Source organism: Triplophysa dalaica, chromosome 21 (assembly GCF_015846415.1).
Source record: "Triplophysa dalaica isolate WHDGS20190420 chromosome 21, ASM1584641v1, whole genome shotgun sequence".
NCBI classification, from domain to species: Eukaryota; Metazoa; Chordata; class Actinopteri; order Cypriniformes; family Nemacheilidae; genus Triplophysa; species Triplophysa dalaica.
The window spans coordinates 13,184,135-13,206,040 of NC_079562.1; the positions used below are offsets into that span (position 1 = coordinate 13,184,135).

The following is a 21,906-nucleotide window of genomic DNA, read 5'->3' on the forward strand; positions in this document are numbered from 1 at the left end:
TCTCTGAATTTAATCTTACATGTCTGATAAAAACAGGGCAGGATTGTACTGCCCTCTTGTGTGCAAGTATTGTCAGTCCTGATGTGTGTAAAACCTAGAGAAAGCAGATTGTGTATTTCCTTTCGCCTCAATGAGAGGTGGGGACAGGCCATCCATAAAACCACAACCACAGGACCCTCAACGTGAACTATAACATCATAACATCACACAAACACAGCTATGTGTTGAAAGCACCAGTGTTTGCTCTTTTCTTACAGATGGCTTATAGGCGTCCTCACATATTAAACAGGGTTAGGAAAAGTCTTAATTCGGTTACCTTAACTATATTGCTTTAATGACTCACATTATGACTCACACTGGAATTTGTTCCCTGTGGAGACCGTGACCGATTCGATAATTATAGGTAATATGGCTCATAATCTTATAGAATGAAGCATAATCACACTTGTGTTTTATGTGTCTCTTCAGACGTTGCAGATGGGCATTCGTCACTTCTCAGGGTTGTTTGTTTTATTGTGTGTGGGCGTGACCGGAGCCTTACTCACCCTGGCAGGAGAACACGCCTTCTATCGCCTGGTTCTGCCACACATCCGCCGCCGACAGAAGTTCAAATATTGGCTTCACACCAGTCAGGTGAGGCAGAAACTGAGGTCAATGCAGTGATGATGCTATTTATTACAAGTTTTAAATGCTCATTTGTGACCCTGGACAACAAAACCAGTCTTAAGTAGCACATGAACATTTTTAGTAATCGCCAAAAATACAAGGTATGGGTAAAAATTACAGATTTCTTTTATGCAAAAAATCATTAGGATATTAAGTAAAGATCATTATTTTCCATAAAGATATTTTATAAATTTCCTACTGTAAATGTATAAAAACTTTATTTTTGTGAGTGGATGTACTGCTACAGTGCCTCAGATTAACAATTTAAAAGGTGATTTTCTCAATATTTTGTTAGATTCGTTAGCTTCCAGCTTTGTAAACAGTTGTTGTTCCGCCAGATAGTCTCCCATCCTAAAGAACCATACATAGATAGAAAGCGTATTTCTCAGCCTTTAAATGATGTCAAAATCTCAATTTCAAAAAATGTACCCTTAAGAATGCTTTTGTCGTCCAGGTCATGGTTTGATGGTCGACATACAGTAGTGGGCAAAAGGGATGTTTTGGGGGGGAGGAGGTTTTACAATATTTGATTTAAATGCCCATTTAGGTTAGATTAAACCATTAAAATATGAGGTGTGTGTAACAAAACACGGAATGAAACATGTCAAATATTGTTTTTTAAATATTAGAATCAACCAAATTTCCTTTTTAGGCATTAAATCAAGGTCTGATATGTTTTAAAGCATTCATTTTAAAACTTTTCCACGTTTATAAACTATTTGTTTCCACATAAGTCCGCAGTCGGAGCTGATAGCCTTGCTGGCAAAGCTCAGATATATGCCATTACTGTGCCTCGGGCGACCCGAGGTCGAAACCCGATCGAGGTCCTGTGCCGGCCCTGCACTCCTCTCTCCACCGAGTACTTTCATGTCAGAAAACCTACTGTCCTGTCAAAAAGCAAAAATATTAAAAAGACCTTAAAACTTAATACTGTAACAGCCTGAAAATGTCAAAACAGTAGCATGTGAAAAAACAGAATCCCTAAGCAACTTTTTGTTCATCATAATATAACATCATAATTTCATAAATGTAACTTTTAAATGTGGGAAAACTGTGCTGGTACGGTTACGACAGTCAATATGTTCGTCTACTGTACAAGAGAATATTACATCATTAACAAAAAAAACATCTCTTAAACTATTTAAAAGGTACTTTCAGATGTGTTACTTCAAACAAAATAAAGTTTCATGTTGAAAGATCTGTGTGCATGTAGAGTCTTTTAAAGATGAGGACATTATCAGACCATCGTATCATATGGGTTTTATTTACCGAAAAAATTGAAAAAAGCTCATAATAAATAAAGCAAACATTCAACCATTCGCTGTTAATAAAATGTCTTGATCCTCTGGTATGGTAATATTTAGTTCTTGGCTAAAGCCTTGTGTAAATAAGTCATGCTTGATGTCTGGGGGTCTTTTATATTTTTCTGGAGGGATTACTTCCAGGCAGATTCTGTAATTGGCTCCTCTGAAAAATAGATTTCTTGTGTATCAAAAGCATGATGTTGATCTTTCTCATTTCTCTCTCACTGAGATAACTTTATTTTTGCACAGAAAATCCACAGGGCACTGAACATGACTTACGAGGATGTGAAGCGGCAGCACGGGAACGCCGAGAAAAGGTTTCCACGTCGTTCCGTTCATCAATTTTTCAAGTTAACAGCCGGCTTGTGCTTATCACAGCTTGTCTAACATCTGTCCTCTTTAAACATGTGCAAACATGTAACAAAGCCAGATCAAAGTAAATGTTGTGTTTTTGCTGTTGCTTATAATCCTGCAGATTTTATTACCGCGTGCTGAGGATCTTGTAATGATGAATGCTGTTATTAACCGAATCGCTCATCTTGGCTCTGTCTTCCTAGTTGCAACCTCCAGAAAGCTCAACCTCCAGCTCCACCTGCACCCCTTGGATCCTTTGCCAAGTGGAACAACGAGAGCACCAAGGCGGAACAGGAGCCCAAGGACAACAAGAGGGTCCATTTCAACCTGGAGACCCTCAACACAAGATGTCTGCTCCCCCGCGTCATGGCGGAAGGGGCTCAGGGCAGCTCTGCCTCCACGCTCGGCTCCGGGGCGGGAAGTTTGCTGAGGAGGGTGTGTGAAAACGGAGGACCCTTGGCTCAGCGGAATGCCTCTTCGGAGGGTTCCTCGAGCCCCCCTAGAGACGGTGAGCTGGAGGAGCTCCAGGTGAAGATCGAGGAGATCCGTGGGCATTTAAAAGCCGCTTTGGCTCGCAGGGCGGAGCTTCAGACTGCTTTGGCTAAAGAGAGGGCGGCTGCCGCGACTGTCCCGGGGACCACAGCAGCTCCGCCCACAGTTACAGCCACTATTTGCCCTGCCCTCACCAAAGAGACAGGAGATCTGAAAAGGTGACGCTTATAACCTTTGTATGACTGAATAACTCTGAATAACTACATTCAAGGATGTTTTTCTATCTCTGCAAGACTTAAAAACTGGAACCATTTAAAATCTTAATACTATGGATTGATCCTTGTGATGGTTTTGCTAATGGTTATGGTAGAAGAAGCTACTGAAGAACCAGGAGATGCCTGCTTGGGAATTCTTGCAACCATTGAGATCTATGTGGATAGACTTTGAAAGCACCAGCAAGCCCATGCTTTCCTGCAGATATGAGAGCTTATTATTTCAGTTATCCACATCCAGAGAGGCTCAATGCCTCGGCCCAGCCATTAGACTTTTTCCACGTTGGTTTTGGAGCTAAATAAGACCTGAATGGCAACCTGGAGGTCTCACCCTGGAGTCAAAACATTGAGTTTGCTGCTTTGGCAATGATTTTATAACTTTGCTGGTTGTGGTGATCTGAAAATTGCTATTGTTATTTGAAATTTTTCCTCTGTAGGGTCTGACATACTGTATGAATGGCCTGGTTGCCTGTTTGAATTAAATTCTATGTTAAAGAAATAAACTTGATCTTGTCATACATTTGACATCTTACTTGAAACGGTTCAACTGGATTTGCGGTTGGGATAATTTAACACAAAGTAGTGTTTCTTGGACAGGGTTTAAGTCCCAGACTAACTTAAATGTTAGAGGTGTCTTGATTCGAAAACAATTACTGACACATCTTAAAATATATCATTGTGATTGTGTTGTCTCAAGAGGCACAAAGTAATGTTTTTTATATAGCATGTTTATAAACTCGACTTGATGATAGTTCACGAAGAAATGAAATATCTGTCATCATTTACTCACCTTCAAGTTGTTCTAAATATGTCTAAATTTCTTTGTTAAGACGAAAGATATTTGTACGAATGCTTGAAACCAAACACTATAGTAGGAAAAATGATTTTACAGATAAACGCAAAAGAAGATATTTTGAAGAATGTAGGAAAGCGAACAGTTCTGGGGCACTTTGGACTACCATTGCCATTTTGCTTACTATGGTAGTATATAGTGCCCAAGAGCTGTTATCATTCGTCCAAATATCCCACTCTGTGTTTATCAGAACAAAGACATATATAGGTTTGTGATAGAAAGTAGTAATTCATGACAGAATTTTCATTTTTTTTGTGAAATGTCCCTTTAAATAACCTAATTTCACATCCCTGGTTTAAGCTAACCACCCTAAGAAGGATTCTAGCCAACGATAAACTGTAAAACTGACAGTCAAACACTGAAAAATGACATGCAGAATTTCCTTTTGGGAAAAACATCAGATGGAAATGTTTTGTGTGATTTTAGGTGACAGTTTTAGATTGACTTGTAATTATATTGTGATCGCATTGACATACAGCCACGGAAAAAAATAAGAGAGCGTTCCAAATTTTAATTTCAAAAGCATATCTAGATGTGTTGTGGTCGTTCCAGTCTAGTACCTGTTGAATTTGAACAAAATTAAACCTCAGGAGTGACAAAGTCCTCCAACAACAATGCGAGAGACTTGAGCTCTCCACATAAAAGAAAGTATTATTACCTTTTATTAAATATATGTACAACTATTACTGCTGTATTGCTTAAAAGTGAATATGAACTTCGTTGTAGTATTTGAGGTCGGAAAAAATACAAAGCATCTTTTCTGTTATTTTAACTGTTTTTCCAGTGTTCATTTTCTGCAAATAAATGCAAAAAGAAAGAATATATTGGTTCAAAATTTGGGAGAAATGTTGTTAGCAGTTCACAGAATAAAACAAAAGCGATATTTTTACCTAAACGGATACCTATAAATAGTACATGATTTTAAAATCAGAAAAATTGTCTCTTTAATTTCTCCGCGGCTGTATGATGAAGCACGTCGGCCTTCAAAACAGATGTGAACATCATTGATGCTCTTTGATGTAAAAGGCTGCATTTTTTTCCACAGAAAATCCTCATGGACGTTCAACACACATGTAATTAAATCATATTAATTTTGGCATGGAATTTAAGAATCATGAACCTCTCTGTGAAAATCCAGCTAGTTTTTACAGTTTCCAGGTGTGAATAAAATAATTTCAATATTAGAAATGACAATTTGATCTGAACATCATATCATTTATCTTTAACAGCAATAAACACACAATACAGTGTTATCATTTCACGCTTTGATGCTCCTGATCTCAAAATAAGAATTAGATTATGCAACTTTAACCTGGATTTCCCAGACAGGGTTGCAAATACAAAACTCCTAATTTTAATTTAAAATTAATTGATATATTGTTTTTTTATTGTGCTAAATAACTCAATTTAGTCACTATATCATTTTCCAGTTTCTTGTACACTAAATAATAACAAAATAACCACAAACCATAGACCCTTAGTGGAAATTAACTTTGTTTCTTTATGCATTTCTCTTTAAACATTACAGTTAAATACATTTGAATGAGACGAAATCTAGCTGGATCACAGAACTGAAAATCTTTATCGGCGTCCGTCAAGACAAATTACAATCTAAACACTACAATCATCCGCTTCTCACAATGGCAAACATAGGCACAGAAAAAGAATTAAGAGGAACTGATCATAAAACCTTTCAGACTTGAAATCCTTGATGGATCTCCTCAAAATATTGCACAATTTCACTGCCCTATTGTTGCATAGCCATTTAATCGAACCTCCCCCCCAATAATGTTATTCAATCCAGTCACATGTTAAAGAGAGACGACAACAAGCTCCATTTTGTTTTTCTGGTCTGCGATGCACATAACACATGAATATCCACAAACCTGTTCTACAGTTGGCCAGCCACAGGTCTTCCTAATAAAATAGACACATTTTGACACTGCATGTGGAAATTTCCAAAGCTCAAAAGCTAAATATGAACACACAGACTCATGGTGACCTTGATGTGCTGCAATGCTTCAATATTGAATTCCTAGCATCTATACCACAAATATAATCCGACCTTCACACCGCTTAAATCCAATCTGATCGATCCATCCTGAAACAACTCATTTACTCATTGCGACTGTCTTCGAAGCTTCTAGTAAGGCTATCGACCCCGGAGTACTTCAGAGGGAAATACTGGGTTAATATTCAGTTTTAGAAGCGTAAGGCAATAATCTTCAAACAGCCTCTTTCTCAAACCCAGCTTGACCTGAATTAAGACGACACGTCTGTAGGAACATACCCACAGAGGGTTTCTCTCGATGAGGATTAGAATGATTTTCGAGGGACATGACCATGTTTTCAATTAGACAGTGTGGGGGGATGTGCTGGGTGTAATAATGTTGATACCGGTTACGCCGACATACCAGTGTCATTGTTAGAGCATCAATAGGTAATCTCACAAGTCGAACGCAATACACATAACAAATGAAACCAACAGCAGGATCAAAATTTCACAATTTGGTGGTTCGCCTTAGTGTCCAAGACTAACATTTGAATAAACAGAAGTAGGCAGCGTTAAGGGAGTGAGTGATTGTTATCATTGCTGAAATGAAACAAAACCAAAGCAATCCTGATGTGGATTCTGGTAGCAAGAAATGGCTCCCATGTGTGCCGCTGATACCTGTATGTGAGAGCCACAAAAAGTACCATTACATCACATTTGTTAGCTGAATACTCCCTGTATTAAAAAACAAATGTCTTTTTTTGTTTAAAAAAAATCAATCACATGTAAGGACTCTCTGAATGATCACACCCCCAAGTCATCAGTTTCAACAACTATTCAATGCGATTTACTCTAGACGACAGAAGTCTGCATCCACGCGCTTGCGTTGGAGGTTTCGCGGATGTAATTACATAAAGCTCCATCACAACTTCTCCCCATGATGCCTTTTGGTTAATTTACAGAGAGGGTCGGTGACTGTGGAGCAAACGGCATGGACTCATTGGTTTTGAATGCGAGGGATCGATTTGTATCTCAAGCGGGGGAGGAATGGGGGTCTGTCGGGCTTTCGTCCGCTACGCTCGGGCACGAATCTGCTGCTTTGCAGTCTGTTTGTGAGGTCACTGAGGGAGCAGTGTCTGTTTTCATCTCCGTCTGCCCTCCGACACCACCAGGGGGTCCCAGACCCTGAGCGCAACTCTTCTCCGTCATATCTACCGCAGGAGGGCCGACTGGACTAATGTTCCCCTCCTGGTTCTCTCTCGCTGTGCTTGACGTTTGCAGCTCTGTCACAGCCGTTCCTGACGCCGCTGGTCCAGATGCTGCCGGTTCCAGGATCCCTCCAGGTTCCAAAAGTGAACCGCTCAGCTGTGAAATGGAGAGAACGTCTGAGCCGATGGCTATCTCGGCTATCCAGTCGAGGTCGCTGACGGAGCTGGATGGGTCGACGGATGGGCCAGGGTTTAGCAAACCGTTGTGGGTCTCGACCTGAGGCTGGTCCTGAGCGGGTCGGCGGTCCTGGCCGTTAGCTTCGGCAGCCATGTGCGCTTGTCCAGCGGGCGCGGCGTTGCTAGTGTTGTTGTTGAGATTGTCCTGCAGGGCTGTCTGGTTGCCCTGACCCACCTGCTGGTTCTGAAGCAGCATCTCCTGGATGCGGATCTGCTGCAGAATGGCCGGCAGCTCGTAATGGTGGAAGAAATAGATCATGGAGTGCTACAGAAAAAAAAAATTGTCATTATTTGCTAATTTTGAGATTCTCGAATACTAAGTGAATACTACCATACCTGAATGAAGAGCCAGGACGTGACGAGAGCCAGACTGCTGTACTGGCCATTAAATCGATAATGATAGGCGTAGAAGGCAAAGTGATAGAGATAAAAGAATCTGCAAAACAACACAACACAGAAGCTCTATTTAGTTAAAAAAAACACAAAAAGGGACAAAAAACGGGCGCAGCTCAGAAACGTGCAACATTTAAAACCCTCATAACAACCATTCGCCCTTTAGAAAGATGAAAGCGCTAACACACCTGAGCCAATGGCGTTTGCTTGTGTTGGTGTGGCAGCAGATGGCATCGTACTGGTCGGCTAACCAAACGATGAGGATAATGTAGAAGGCAGTGGTTGTGTCGTTGAAAAACTCAGACATGATGGCTTCCATTCCTGCGAACAAGTTTTTTACAATCAAACGAATAAATCGAATATTTTAGAACCGGGATGTCTTGAGCTTGACTTTAATTGTACCCACCCACGAGAGCCAGGATGACAGTGAGGAGAGGAGCGGCGGGGAAGGCAATGGTCATATTCATCTCCAGCATCTGCAGAAGATCAACTGAGAACAGAAGAGATCAGAGAAAGATGTAATGGACACATTTAGAGTTTACAAGAGGATGTTTTGAACAGATAACAGATGATGCAGAGGTGAATGTAAGAGGCTGATGGGAACTTACCTATAAAGACAAAAATCTGGTGGTGCGAGTACCGCAGCAGCATCGATACGGACAGCGTCTGTAAAAGACAGAAATGTGTAACTCTTGGACATTTATAAGCAAAACGTCTCTACATGAATCTTCAATAATCTTTTTGGACTGTGCAGTAAGTTGAAATGAAGTACTCACAAATATGACCATGATTACAAAGGCTGCCAGGTAGGAGGTACGGGCCATCCACATACTGACAAACCGATAGTGTTCTCCAGATACTACGTTCCTCAGGAACCCTGAAGACAAACAAAGGGTGTTTTCTTTAACACGTCATGATATTAATGAAACAAAACATTTTAGAGAGGGAACCAGTCATTTACCTTTGTTTTCTTCATTCTCTGCTAAAGCTTTCACACTGGACATCAGGATGTCGTCATAACCCAAGCATTCATCCAAGAGGAAGCGACTGAAACCATCTCCAAAGCACTGATCCTTCATAGGATCTGTACACAAACCAAAGACGGTTCCTGAGGTTACTATATAGCAGTACTAAGATTCCACTCAAGAGGACTAAATAGTAATGCATCTTTCCTTTATGAACATAAACACTTTTGAGGAACAATCGCGAGTTCATGCTACTAGTACCTTTCATAATGTAAGTATTGTTGAGCTGCACGATTCTGGATAAATTGAGAATCACAAATTTTTTGATTTAATATAAGGGTCACAATTTGCCCACGATTCTGATTTACTAAAATATTACAATATAAATACTAAAATACTACTAAATACTAATAATATAATAAATATAACATAAATATAACATAATAAATAATATAATATAATTTAAAGGGGCTCTGATAAAATAGTCTATTTAAAATGTTCACATTTAAATGAATTATCTTTTTTTTGAATCTGTTTTAATGATTGACTAATATGTGAGAGATGTGTATTGTGGTTTGTGAAGGAGGTGAGGTACTACTCACCCAGGGTCACCACCATGACGGGGATGTTAAGTCGCTGCCGTGTGGCCTGAGACAGCCGCAGAAAACCATATTCCAGAGAATATTCCACGATATACTCTTCCTGTGGCCACACTACGAAAACACAAACACACAATAAACAATGTGACAGTGTTTCAATTAAGGACATGCCGTTGCAAAACGAAATCTAAAACGTCCCACATCAATGGAACATTAAAGTTAGATTAGATACGACTTCCTGCAGTGCTATAAAGAAAAATATCCAACTCAAATTGCAGCAGAAATTGAGACAATATGAGGATTTGTCTCATGAAAAGCCAATTTAGTGGGAAACAAATCTTTCCACCCAATATCAGAACATCTTGAAAATAGTCCCGAAACTTTTCAATACAGCATTGATTTCAAACTCCCCGATGGGAATAAGGTGTGTAAAGCAAACACTCTCCTCTGTGAAGCTCTGTTTGCTTCCTGACCCCTTGTAATAAGTCATTAAAAGAACTCAAAGCTAACAGAAAATCTCTAAGTATGAGAAAATCAATATAAAACATCCTGTTGGCCGGCTTTAGAGCGCTCAAGGCAACCTTGGCATTGTGCTTAAGTCATCAGACTTACAACCACAAGAATGCACAGCAGACCTCTGAAAGACAACACGGTGCTTCTTAACCAACACAAAGACTCTTTTTGTTCCTACATGGACAAAAGAGGAATAACCGCTAGTGTGGAAAGCCATCACTCTTGTATTATACCTGAACGGTCTGATCTTGCCAAACATCCAAATCTAGTGTTTCCCATACATCGATTGATTTGACACTGACCACAACGATAGATTTTTCATTGATCATCTTTATATTCCTACTTTACTATTTTAAACATGCTGCAGTTGCGAGCAGCGTTTGAAGCTCAGCGCCGCATTTCCGCCCTTGCACTAAGCGCCACTCTCTCAAATGACAATAAACAAATTTAAATGTGTCAGCGTTTTCAATATGCGTTCCTCTGTGTTCTTGCCTTTCCACGTAAACGCCAACAGTCACAGATGTCACTCACAGAGAAAACGTCTGACCGAGCTGATCAAGACACATCTCCCAAACACCCTTCCTCTGTGTGCTCTGTGTGTCCTTGTGCGAGCTCTTTTTGCCCCCTACCGAGAGTTTGTATAGGTGAAACTCTGTGTTATAGTGTATTTTCTTATTTGCTTAGAAATGTCTGCGCTATACGCGATCCACCATAAAACTATCACTCACTTAAAATCCAAGAAGTGCTTATAATTCAGCAACACATTGATGAGAGGAGCAACATCAGCATGAGGCAAATAAGTAATATAGCCAAAACCAACGCATAAAGCTTCTCATTCGTGGAGCTGAATGGTGATTTTGTCAGATGTTGTGTTCATAAATAAGGATTTAAGAAGCAGTTAAAGTGACAGCTTGTTGTATTAAACACAAGGGGTTATAGGCACTTTTCACATGACATCACGTATCTTCTGAAGCAGTGTTTGCTTACCTCCGCCAGTCCTATTTCTCAGTGGGAGATGTAATGTTATCTCTTTTATTTGTTTATTAGTGAAGGTTCAGATGTTATTTTATCTCACGACACGATCAAAACTTCTTCTTCGTGGTTTTTAAACGGCAGTTTGCATCCATTGTGTTGCACTACTGCCATCTGCTGGTGATCGTCGATTTCTCTATTTACCCAATTTACATATTCTTGCTACGAGTCCTGGTACCTAGATTCCAGTTGATTTTGTTAAACATACTTGCATTTAACTGAGAAATCTCCGGTATGATGGCGAATACACTGCTTTGCGAAACGCGGAAGTTAACTGACTTCATTGTGAAAAGGGTCTATTGGGTCATAGTCACCATTGTACATTTGTTTCAATAGAAAAGATAATATGTGAGAATAGCGTTCAGTTGTAATTGAATACAGCATATTGTGACAGAGCAGAGAGTAGACGCGAAGCAGGTTTCAAGTGTAACACTAGAGCAAACACAACGTGACGACGTCATAGATATGTCAATTAGGTATGACATCATGAGCGCCACAAGTCTCTCAAAATCCTGTGGGAAACACTGAAATCACCCTACATTACAAATCTGAATCCAAATATTACACAAGGTTTCAAAAACGTTTGAGAGTATCTGGAACACGCGGAGACTATTGATTTGATTGGGCCGTGAAAACAGAAATGGACACAGAAAAATATCAGACTAGGGGAAATGTGAAGGGCCGCGCTCAATGGAGGGAAGAGAGGATGTGGAGGAAGGAGTTGAGCAGATCGCTACGCAGTTTGAGATGTTTACCTGCTCGAGTTAGCATCTCAATCTCGGAGACAGACTCCCTCAGCGGCTGCATACCTTTAGAGGAGGCCTGGCCGAAAGACAGATCCTGCGATTCGTTCAAGCCGGAGGCCGGAACACCGCCGCTCATCGACGGATTCAGACGCGGCTCGATGTCCAGCTCAAACTGTGAAAGAAAACATGAAGTTAGAAAGATCTGCAATGGCATAATTGGCTCTGGATTGAACTCATTTTCCACATCTTGTGATTCACTTACCCGTACTGTGCTGTTGTCGAACATGTCCATGGTCATCTCCTCCTCCTCCTCCTCAGCATCTGTCTGAACCACCGGCTGTGTGCCTTCACTTCCATCCTCCTCCGGATCTTTCACCAGCCCCTGGATTCCCTCCGTCTCATAGAACTGCAGGAAAATGGGCGCGCGGCTGGAGTTGCGCTGGATCTCCACGCGGAGGATGCCGTCTCGGGGCCATTTCTCCCGCACGTGCTCCAGGCAGTTGATAGGTGAGCGTGAGAAAGCGATGTGGATGTATGCCAGGATGAAAAGCATAAACAACGCCTGCCAATTACACAACGTGAAAGTGTAGTGAGTGCAAATACAAATGTGAACGAAAACAACAGTTTAGGCAATAAAGAAAATATAGCTTTGCCATAAGGACGAATCAAGAGAAGAGGAACTTTTGTCGATTTTGGAGTAAATTTATTGTAAGCAATTCGGTGCAAATATAATTAGTTTTTTTGATGTAAAGATGTTAATATGAACATTTGAAAAAATGTTAAAGCCAACCAGACATTCCAAAAGACGCTGAAACTTCTTATAAAGCAAAAAGCCCCAAGAAGCTGTGGGTTACAGTGCATTTTATAAGAGCTAGCCCCCTAAGCTCATATAAATACACTTGTAACCACTGCTTCACAGGTTTATTGCTTAAAACGGTTATTCCATATGCATAGCAAGGTTTCATAAAATAAAGTAAATAGAGTGATATTTAGGCTATGTAATGCGGTCAGCAGTCGGGGTATTTTATAACGGCTTTGAACTTGGCTCAACCAATCACAATCGAGCACCAGAACTGACCATTTTATAAAGCTGTTTCTAATAAAGCAAAACTTTAAACTTCAACAATACCACACAATTTAATGTAGGTAAGTTCGCCATTACAATTCTGTCATTGTTTACTCATATCTAAGTTGTTTTAAACCAGAATACATTTCTTTGTTGTGTAAAACACAAAAAAATATATTTGGGAAACTCAACAGTTCTGGGGCACCATTGACTACCATAGTAGATTTTTTCCTACTATAGAAGTCAATAGTGACCCAGAACTGTTTGGCTACAAGCATTCTTCCAAATATATTTTTTTGTGTTCAGCAGAACATAGGCATTTATTCAGGTTTGGAACAATCTGAGGGTGAGTAAATGATGACAGAATGTTCATTTTTGGGTAAACTATCCCATTAAGTGGAGAATGTCAATACGTATAGCTAACACATTACAAAACCAAAGAAATAAGGCACAGTTCCCAAATACATGTCGATGCTGTCAACCAGCATCCATCTTCAAGTTAAGTTCAATGACCTTTACTATTCAAACAGCTAAGATGAGTTTATCAGACAACACAAATACACACCAACCAGAGACTAACACAAAATGCAATGCAGACTCACTTTTAACAGGACCAGGAACTCAAATATCCGTCTGAAGGATGGTGGGAAAAGCCTGGCATATGTGACTGCCATCTTAAAAAACAAAGCGTGGAAGAGTCTGTCCCTCACGTTGATCAGGGGGTTCTGGTTCATTGGAGGGTTCCTCATCCGGTTCGCCCCTCCGTTATTGTTGTTGTTCAGCGGGACGTTGTTGTTTAGATTCCCCTGGTTGTCCGACATGGTGGTCGCGGTGTGGAGTAACTTTATGTGGGAGGGAATCGATTAGGTCAGATGGACAACAATTTGAGCAGATCCAGATGAGTAGGGCAGTCACGCAACATTAGCAAACATTGTCTTGTTTCTTCAAAAACAGGACTGGTCTTCTGATATCACGATATTGATAGGATGATGGTGGACAAAGTTCCCTCTGCTGCTACCATGTCATGACCTTACAAACAACAAAAAACTCTTCTAAGCTTCTGACACATCTGGCGATCATCTGAAGTGTATACTGAGAGACTACAGAAACATGTCAGGCTGATCAAGAGTGTTTTATACTAAAACGTGTCCAACAGATCTGACTCAGGCCTCTTGCCTCTCCATTGGCAACCCAGCAATTTAGGCTAACCGTGCTTACGCACACAGGTATAAGTTAAGTTTAAACACGAGCTGAACTCTAAGTATGTTAACATTTACTCATGTTTGAAATATCGGTATGCGTTAAAATAGAAGGATAACCAGCACGTCTGATTTCGTGGCTTGCAGTTGTAAGCTAACGTGTTAGCTGAGCTTCCTCTGAAGAGCCCGTATGTTTCGTTTAGTTCTCGATAAACACCTCCGACAATTCCAATATCACAGATACTCGTAGATCAAATAATGCTTTTGATACTGGATGTTATACTGACAAAATGATCTAATCCTGTTTTACCGATCATCTGTTTACACAACCATTTTCTGGAGCGTAGAGGACTTGGGAGCAGCACCGAAGAAGCTCTTGCCGAGCGGAGAGGCACCACTCTACATTCACTTCCGCGTTTAGTCACGTGACATCACAAGATGCATTGTTACCGACGATTATATATCATTTTTACAATATTTTTGTTGTTGTTTGATATCGATTTTATATTTTTAATAAGTGTTATTTTTGTTAGAATTTATAATTCATATTTTTTGTGAATATCATGCATATGTTTTAAAATTAGGTTAGCTCTGATACGGCATCGTGTATCAGTTGCAAATAACCTATTTATTTTCTCATAATTAGTACTTCCAGACCGCTGTTTGCTGATGCATCCCTCAGTAAGCAAAAATGTATATAATGTATATAAATATATAAAAATATATAAGTAAAATAAAATTTCTATTTTCATGTTATCTTTTATTTATATGTTTTATTTAATTTGATCTAATATTATTTTGTTTTCTTTATTCTAATGTTCCAACCTGTACTTGTATGTTTTAAAATACATTTAAAAAAGAAGAATGGAAGGGCTAGTTAGAAAAACAGCTACGGTACATGTGACATAGTGGAAGCACAACGCACACGAGGGTGCACTGACAGTAAACGTGCTCAGCGCCCCGTTGAGGTAGGGTGAGCAAATGTTAAAGTATTATTTCTTTAGGGTAACTTTATAGTTATGGGTTTGATCCCCAGTAATGTATGATTCTGATAAAACGTACACCTTACGGCACTTTAACTTGACATTTTTCTAATGTATAAATGTACTTAAAAAGAAATGCTAACATATATCACCTTCCTCCAGTCCAGTAGGGGGCGGTAGAATGTAGTCGAGTATTGGAGTTGGAATGAATCGAGCAACACATCTGCTCGCTGATAAAAATATTGTAGATCAAATAGATTTCTGAAAGTCGAGTGGATTCTACTTTTAAAGGTTACAACTTAAAAACAATAGCATGTAGTTTAATAACATGTTTTCCAGCCTATAGCATTTGCTTGTTTGTCAAGCTGGTGAGCTTTATCTTTTATTGATTAACGTTAACCTACTATTGGACATAAAAGGATACTTCACACAGTTAAAGGTCTTCAGTAAACTCATCTGTGGGTTAGTTTAATTCATTACATAATGGAGATCGCGTATGTTTGCGAGTGGGAGAAGAGACCAAAGAGCAACCACTGTCCCTCAATCCCTCTGGTGTGCGCCTGGTCATGCAGAAACCTCATTGCCTTCACAACCGATCTGAAAAACGAGGAAGATGACAAAGGTAAGAAAATCTGCTTAAGTTTTGTGAGTTATATGTACAGAATAATGGACTTGTCTATAAAGTATTTCAATTTGATCTATAATAGACTAGATTGTGAATGCAACTTTTACATGACAATAAATACATCTTTGGGGGATTAGATGTACATCTGTATAATAATTGTTAGGCTTTAACTTATCAGGATAAAAACTGAGAACCATAAATATGCTATTGTACAACATTCTACTACAGATCTCAGTCATATGATACATATCCTTGACACTGACCATCCCTGGGATGTTTATTCTATCAACTCTGGTCACACTGAGATCATTTCCTGTCTGGATTGGGACCAATCAGGTTCGTCATTTTTGATGAATAAATGACAATGTTAGTTAATGGCATAAATCTGGACAAATTATATTCAATTGTCACATGTTGGATGTGCCCCAGGTTCGCGGCTGCTGTCAGCTGATGGGGATGGGCAGATTAAGTGTTGGGGTATGACCGAGCACCTGGTGAACAGTTGGGAGTGCACACAGAGCAGCTCAGTGGACGGAGAACCGATAGTAGCCCTGTCATGGTTACACAATGGAGTCAAACTCGCCCTGCATGTTGAAAAGGTAAGGAACTCTCCGGACCCACAGGAAAGGAATTTCACCCATTCGCATAAACTGTTCTCCCGCTGAACCAACTATCCTGACCATCCCTACATCTCTTTATCTTCATTCTCCTTACAGTCGGGCTCTACGAACTTCGGCGAGAAGTTTTCACGAGTCAAGTTCTCCCCCTCTCTCACACTGTTTGGGGGGAAGCCTATGGAGGGTTGGTTAGCGGTGACCGTGAGCGGACTGGTCACAGTTTCATTGTTAAAGCCCAACGGTACACTGCTGACAGCCAGCGAGAGCCTGTGCAGGCTGAGGGGCCGAGTGGCCCTGGCTGACATTGCCTTTACTGGGGGAGGGAACATTGTGGTGGCGGCCACAGACGGCAGCAGCTCTTCTCCGGTGCAGTTCTATAAAGTATGTGTAAGTGTGGTGAATGAAAAATGCCGTATCGATACTGAGCTGCTGCCGTCGCTGTTTATGCGTTGCACCACCGACCCGGTCCGGAGAGACAAGTACCCTGCCGTCACGCATCTGAAATTTCTCACGCGTGAGAACTCTGAACAGGTGAGACAGTTTTTTATTTAAATGTCAGAAAATGCTGGGAGAGTTTTTCATTTTTGTTAAGTAATGATTTTTAAAAATATTGGATTGTTTTTCTGTTTACATGAAAACTATATTTGGCATAAAATTGAATATTAATTTTTTTATTGGACATGAAATAATTGATAGTGGTCAAAACCTTACATTTAAATGCATTTCTAATTTTTTGTTAGTTATGTAACTTTGGATTCTCTGTTTTTCTGAAGGTGCTGCTTTGTGCGTCTTGTCAGATGGGCAGCATTGTTGAATGCTGGTCTCTGCGGAAAGAGGGTCTTCCTGTCAATAACATCTTTCAGCATCGCTCACCTGTGGGTACGTTACATCAATGCTGCCTTGGAAGGGACACCATGTATTCCTAGAATGTATTCATGTTGCATATCGGTTTATGAAATGGAAAGTTAATACATTTTTGTGTTGTGTTTATTTTTTCGCCTTACTCAGTGGGCGAAAAGCAGCCGATGATTCTAAAGTGGCGCATTCTCTCCGCAACCAACGATCTGGACCGAGTCTCTGCTATTGCTCTTCCTAAACTTCCAATTTCCATTTCCAACACTGATCTCAAAGTCGCCTCTGATACAAAGTTCTTCCCTGGGCTTGGTGCGACCTCTTGTGCATGCACCCTCATACAAAACCCTTTAAAAATACATCACGTTCTATTTATTTGGGTGTTAAATGTTCTCGCTGATGTGTACAGGTCTTGCTCTGGCATTCCATGATGGCAGTATTCAGATCCTCCACCGTCTTTCACTGCACACAATGGGTGTGTTCTATGGTTCCTCTGGTTCTTCTCAACGGGTAGGGGAGGAACCTGCCATTAAACGTCAGAGGACGGGTGGCCCGACGCTGCACTTCAAAGCCCTTCAGTTCTCCTGGACCTCTCTGGCTCTGGTGGGCGTGGATACTCACGGCAAGGTGTGGAGCGTGATGCACAACAATAACAAAAAAAGAACTTGTTCTTCACGTCTTCATATAATCACGTCATCTTTTTCTCCTCTAGCTTCACATGATTCGAGTGTCTCCATCTATGGGGCAGATGTTAGACATGAACACACTACTGCGGCACCTCCTGTTTCTGCTAGAGTACTGCATGGTAACAGGGTACGACTGGTGGGACGTGTTGTTGCATGCACAGCCTGGCATGGTCCATAACCTTCTGGAGAAGCTTCATGAGGAGTATATGAGACAAAACCAAGCATTGCAACAGGTAGATCAGCTTGCAGGATATTCATTATATAATAAATGTATATAAAATATATTATTCTTACTCTCTTTAGTTCTATTTATTGACACATATTTTTATTTTTGCTCTGCGGTGAAGGTTCTGTCCACACGTATCGTGGCGGTGAAGGCATCTCTATGTAAGCTTTCAACAGCCACTGCGGCAAGAGCCTGTGACTTTCATGCTAAACTGCTGCTCATAGCCATCAGCTCCACGCTGAAATCTCTGTTAAGACCCCACGTGCTCAACACGCCTGACAAAAGTCCCGGAGACCGACTCGCAGAGATCTGTGCCAAAAACACTGACATAGGTAAGTCCATCTATCCATCTATCTTCTTATCTTGTTCATCTGAAACTAATGGCGATATCTGATCTGTTTAGACATTGATAAAGTGATGATCAATCTAAAGACAGAGGAGTTTGTTCTGGATGGTCACCCTCTTCAGTCCTTACAGCAGCTCATTCAGTGGGTGGGGGACTTTGTTCTTTACCTTCTGGCCAACCTGCCCAACCAGGTAAGCTGGTTACTTTATGACAACTTTTATTTTGTAATGTGAGTAATGTATGTCAGTTCAAGTTGGGCTACAGGAAAGCCATTAAACCATTAGCACAGTAGTTATGAATCTTGATGCTCCCTGATTTAAGCAAAAAAGTGCCCTCGAATGTTTACTCAGTTCCAGTTCCAGTTTTGAAATCTGCCCCAGAGAATAATTGCGATTAATCGCATCCAGAATTCGTTTTTTGTTTACATCATATATGTCTGTGCACTGTGTGTATGAGTTTTGTGTTTATAAACACATACACATACATGCATATATTTTAGGGCTATCAAACAATTAATCGCGGTTAATTAGATGTGTTCCATATATGTCTGTGTACTATGCATATTAATTGTGTAGTTATAAAAACCACGGTTACTTTAGTTTTCTAAAGTTAAACCTTTGAAAGTGTTTTGTTTTTGAGATCAAGTAAAATATTGCCCTAAAACACAAACAAACAATTTTTTTTTATTTTGCCTCAGAAATGAATAAGTTTAAAGCAGTAAAAATATAATAATTAATAGAACTGAAATGTATTAATCTTATATAGCAACATAAAAAAAATAAAAAACGCATATAACAAAGTTGCTAAACATTTAACCAAAATTAACATAAAAATATATGTTTATTAACAATATTAGAAATAACAAAATAAAACTATGATAACCCTGATAAACAGATGTAAACATATTAAGGAAGTATTTAAATGTATTTATTTATATTTACCAATAATTTAAATTATAAAGAAAGTTTATTGATTTTTTATATTTTTCTTAAACATTTGCATGTATGTGTGTGTGTGCTTATTAATACAAAATGAATATACAAAGTACACAGACATATATTATGTAAACACAAACTTTAATCACAATTAATCGCATCCAGAATAAATCATTTGACAGCTCTAATATATTTAAGTAACCATAAAATGCAAAAGTGAATAAATGTTTATATATAAACATTGCATTTATATATCTGTTTATCCAGTGCACAGTCCACTGACAAATATTATGTAAACAATAACTTTTATTCTGGATTAATCACGATTAATCGTGGAAGTGCCCTTATTTCTAACAAAATTAGCATTATTTCAAAGCATAACAAATCTCTCTTCCTGCACACTTTATTTTCAGGGTTCGATTGTACGCCCAGGGTTCGGTTTCCTGCGGGATGGCTCGTCTTTAGGCATGCTCCGAGAGATGCTGGTGATGATTCGTATTTGGGGGTTGCTGAAGCCCGGCTGTTTGCCCATCTACACAGCCACATCTGATAATCAGGACAGCATGTTTCTGCTCTTCCGTCTGCTGACCAAACTTTGGTTATGCTGTGAGTCAAACCTTCCCTCGCTTGAGTAAAACAGACCTTAATCCATAAATCTTATGAACGTCTTGCTTTTTTATCTGTGCTGGCAGCTCGAGATGAAAGTCACCCGCAGGACCCTGACGAGACATTGATTGATGAGTGCTGTCTGCTCCCCAGTCAGCTTCTGGTACCCAACATGGACTGGCTGCCCATCAATGACGGTGTTATCACTAAGATCCAGAGCAAACACCCGCTCAGACTGCAGTTCGGCAAACCTTACACACTGCCCGGGCTCAACCCTTCTGCACAGGTCGAGGTGTTCAGGTGATACATTATGACATTATGTCAGTTTCTCTGTGCTTTGACTCTGCGTATGTACAGAGCATTTGATAGCTGCCATTATTTAGCACATTTGTGTTTTTTTGTCTTTGTTCTATCAGAAGTCCAGCGTCTCAGAGAATGGACCATCTAAGATGTTTACATTTGGGCATCACTCCGACAGAGGACTGTAAAGCTTGCACCAGGTATACATGGGTTCCTCTGGATCTTCTTTGATTTACTTTATTATGGACAACAAATTGATGTGTAAATTCTTGAAAATGTTTAAATATTATAAGTAATGGTTAAATAATATAATAATTAAATCGAAAGGAAATACTGATTTAATAATATAATGATTTCTTTCCATAGCTTAATAAAATTTTACATGAGCTTTTAATGTTTTTTTTATTATTAAAAGGATAGTTCACACAAAATAAAAATGATGTCATCATTTCCTCACCCTCTTGCCATTTCAAACCTTTATGACTTTCTTTCTTCCACAGAACACAAAAGAAGAATGTTGTTAACTGGCCCTGATTCGCTTGCATAGGTTTTGTTCATAAAATGGAAGTGAATGGGGGCCAGTGCTGTTCGGTCACCAACATTCTTCAAAATATCTTCTTTTGTGTTCTGCGGAAGAAAGAAAGTAATAAAGGTTTTAATTGACGAGAGTTGAGTTAATGATTTTTGGATGACCTATATGCATAATTTTAGTTGGTTAAACACAGTAAATTTACATAATTAAAGTTATAGTATTTAGTGTTTTTGTAGTGTTTACATACTGGTAGAGAATTTTTTTTTTTTTACTTAATATATACACACATACATAACAATAAACATTACATTTTACATGAAATAACTTTCAATGTTTTTTAGGCTACCGTATTACTTTTGTAGGTAATACTTAGTAGGTAGATTTATACCTTTTTATATTGAAGTTACTTGTGAAGCTATATCGTAGCACCAGAATGAGCCTGTGCTATTGGATTTAAGTGGTTATTTTCTGAAAATACACTCTTAAAAAAGGTGCTTCAAAAGATTCTTGGATGCAATGGAAGGACCTTTTGGTTCTATAAAGAACCTTTAACATCTGAAGAACCTTTCTGTTTCACACAAGATTCTTTGTGGCAAAAAAACGGTTCTTCAGATTATAAAAATGTAAGATGGTTCTTTAAAGAACCTTTGACTGAATGGTTCTTTTTGGAACCAAAAATGGCCTTTTAGGCATCTTTATTTTTAAGAGTGTAACAGCTTGGAGTGTCATGACTGGCCAATCAGAATTGAGCATTCCAGTCTGTGAAAATCCTGATTAATTCAATAAAGGTCACTATAATAATAGCAAATAGTGGAAGATTTTAAAAAGAAGCATTTCCAATGTGATATGTAAGATGCTTTCAAAGCTGAGCTTGACATTAAGCTGTCTCAAGAAAAGATCTGACCTCTAAATTAAGCCTGACTTTTGTGAGATGTTGTGATTCTGTGCTGTTTAGATGCGGATGTGTTACCATGCTGGGATCCCCAAATAAAACCAACGCCATGAGACAGTGGGAGCAGCGCTGGATCAAGAACTGTCTGTGTGGAGGTCTCTGGAGAAAAATCCCCTCCACTTAAAACTAAAGACCACATGTCTGGAGATATCTGTAAAATAAAACCAAAACTAGCTGAATTATTCACATTTTTTGAATCCCACAGAGAACAGTGAAATTAAATGAGTTAAATGCTTTTTGTGCTTTTGTAAATATGAATTTCTTTTGTTTTGTAATTTTGTAGGTCGTAATAAACGCTTTTATAAAAATGGTCTGACAGCCATGAGGAGGTGCTAAGATTCAATTAATCATTCA

General features: G+C 39.4%; 3 protein-coding genes across 4 annotated transcripts in view; 2 read left to right on the forward strand and 1 right to left on the reverse strand.

The window, feature by feature from the left end:
* The window catches only part of grin3bb (glutamate receptor, ionotropic, N-methyl-D-aspartate 3Bb), a 60,200-nt gene extending 56,809 nt beyond the window's left edge, over window positions 1-3,391 (forward strand). Inside the window, exons 7-9 of the mRNA XM_056735033.1 lie at window positions 469-633; window positions 2,220-2,287; window positions 2,528-3,391. Of these exons, the coding sequence (XP_056591011.1) occupies window positions 469-633; window positions 2,220-2,287; window positions 2,528-3,038 (744 nt within the window). The 3' untranslated portion in view covers window positions 3,039-3,391. The remainder of the gene's footprint in view (window positions 1-468; window positions 634-2,219; window positions 2,288-2,527) is intronic.
* A 2,027-nt stretch (window positions 3,392-5,418) lies between these two features.
* tmem259 (transmembrane protein 259) lies at window positions 5,419-14,264 on the reverse strand. 2 transcript variants are annotated; one of them, XM_056735173.1, is made up of 11 exons: window positions 13,296-14,264; window positions 11,890-12,189; window positions 11,691-11,799; window positions 9,340-9,450; window positions 8,734-8,856; window positions 8,549-8,649; window positions 8,381-8,438; window positions 8,179-8,262; window positions 7,961-8,093; window positions 7,716-7,815; window positions 5,419-7,644 (listed from the first exon to the last, which is right to left on the reverse strand). In XM_056735173.1, the coding sequence occupies exons 1-11, from the start codon at window positions 13,512-13,514 to the stop codon at window positions 6,967-6,969; spliced, it is 2,016 nt and encodes a 671-aa protein (XP_056591151.1). In that variant the 5' UTR covers window positions 13,515-14,264; the 3' UTR covers window positions 5,419-6,966. The 2 variants fall into 2 exon arrangements, with proteins under 2 accessions (XP_056591151.1, XP_056591150.1); XM_056735172.1 differs by having other exon boundaries at window positions 11,637-11,799.
* A 639-nt stretch (window positions 14,265-14,903) lies between these two features.
* Window positions 14,904-21,877, forward strand: med16 (mediator complex subunit 16). Its single transcript, XM_056734828.1, has 14 exons — window positions 14,904-15,497; window positions 15,729-15,836; window positions 15,930-16,099; window positions 16,217-16,648; window positions 16,891-16,996; window positions 17,126-17,281; window positions 17,379-17,596; window positions 17,682-17,888; window positions 18,003-18,213; window positions 18,285-18,418; window positions 19,576-19,768; window positions 19,855-20,068; window positions 20,185-20,268; window positions 21,556-21,877. Exons 1-14 carry the CDS (start codon window positions 15,359-15,361, stop codon window positions 21,674-21,676), a joined length of 2,493 nt encoding a protein of 830 aa, XP_056590806.1. The 5' UTR covers window positions 14,904-15,358; the 3' UTR covers window positions 21,677-21,877.
* The last annotated feature ends 29 nt before the right edge of the window (window positions 21,878-21,906 follow it).

Excerpts from the sequence above, each read along its gene's own strand:
- med16 (XM_056734828.1), top strand. The coding sequence starts at position 15,359 with ATGGAGATCGCGTATGTTTGCGAGTGGGAGAAGAGACCAAAGAGCAAC. Across the intron at positions 15,837-15,929 it reads TCTGGATTGGGACCAATCAG|GTTCGCGGCTGCTGTCAGCT; the intron begins GTTCGTCATTTT and ends GATGTGCCCCAG. Across the intron at positions 18,419-19,575 it reads TGGCCAACCTGCCCAACCAG|GGTTCGATTGTACGCCCAGG; the intron begins GTAAGCTGGTTA and ends CTTTATTTTCAG.
- tmem259 (XM_056735172.1), bottom strand. The coding sequence starts at position 13,514 with ATGTCGGACAACCAGGGGAATCTAAACAACAACGTCCCGCTGAACAAC. Across the intron at positions 12,190-13,295 it reads AGTTCCTGGTCCTGTTAAAA|GCGTTGTTTATGCTTTTCAT; the intron begins GTGAGTCTGCAT and ends TGTAATTGGCAG. Across the intron at positions 8,650-8,733 it reads AGAGAATGAAGAAAACAAAG|GGTTCCTGAGGAACGTAGTA; the intron begins GTAAATGACTGG and ends GTTTGTCTTCAG.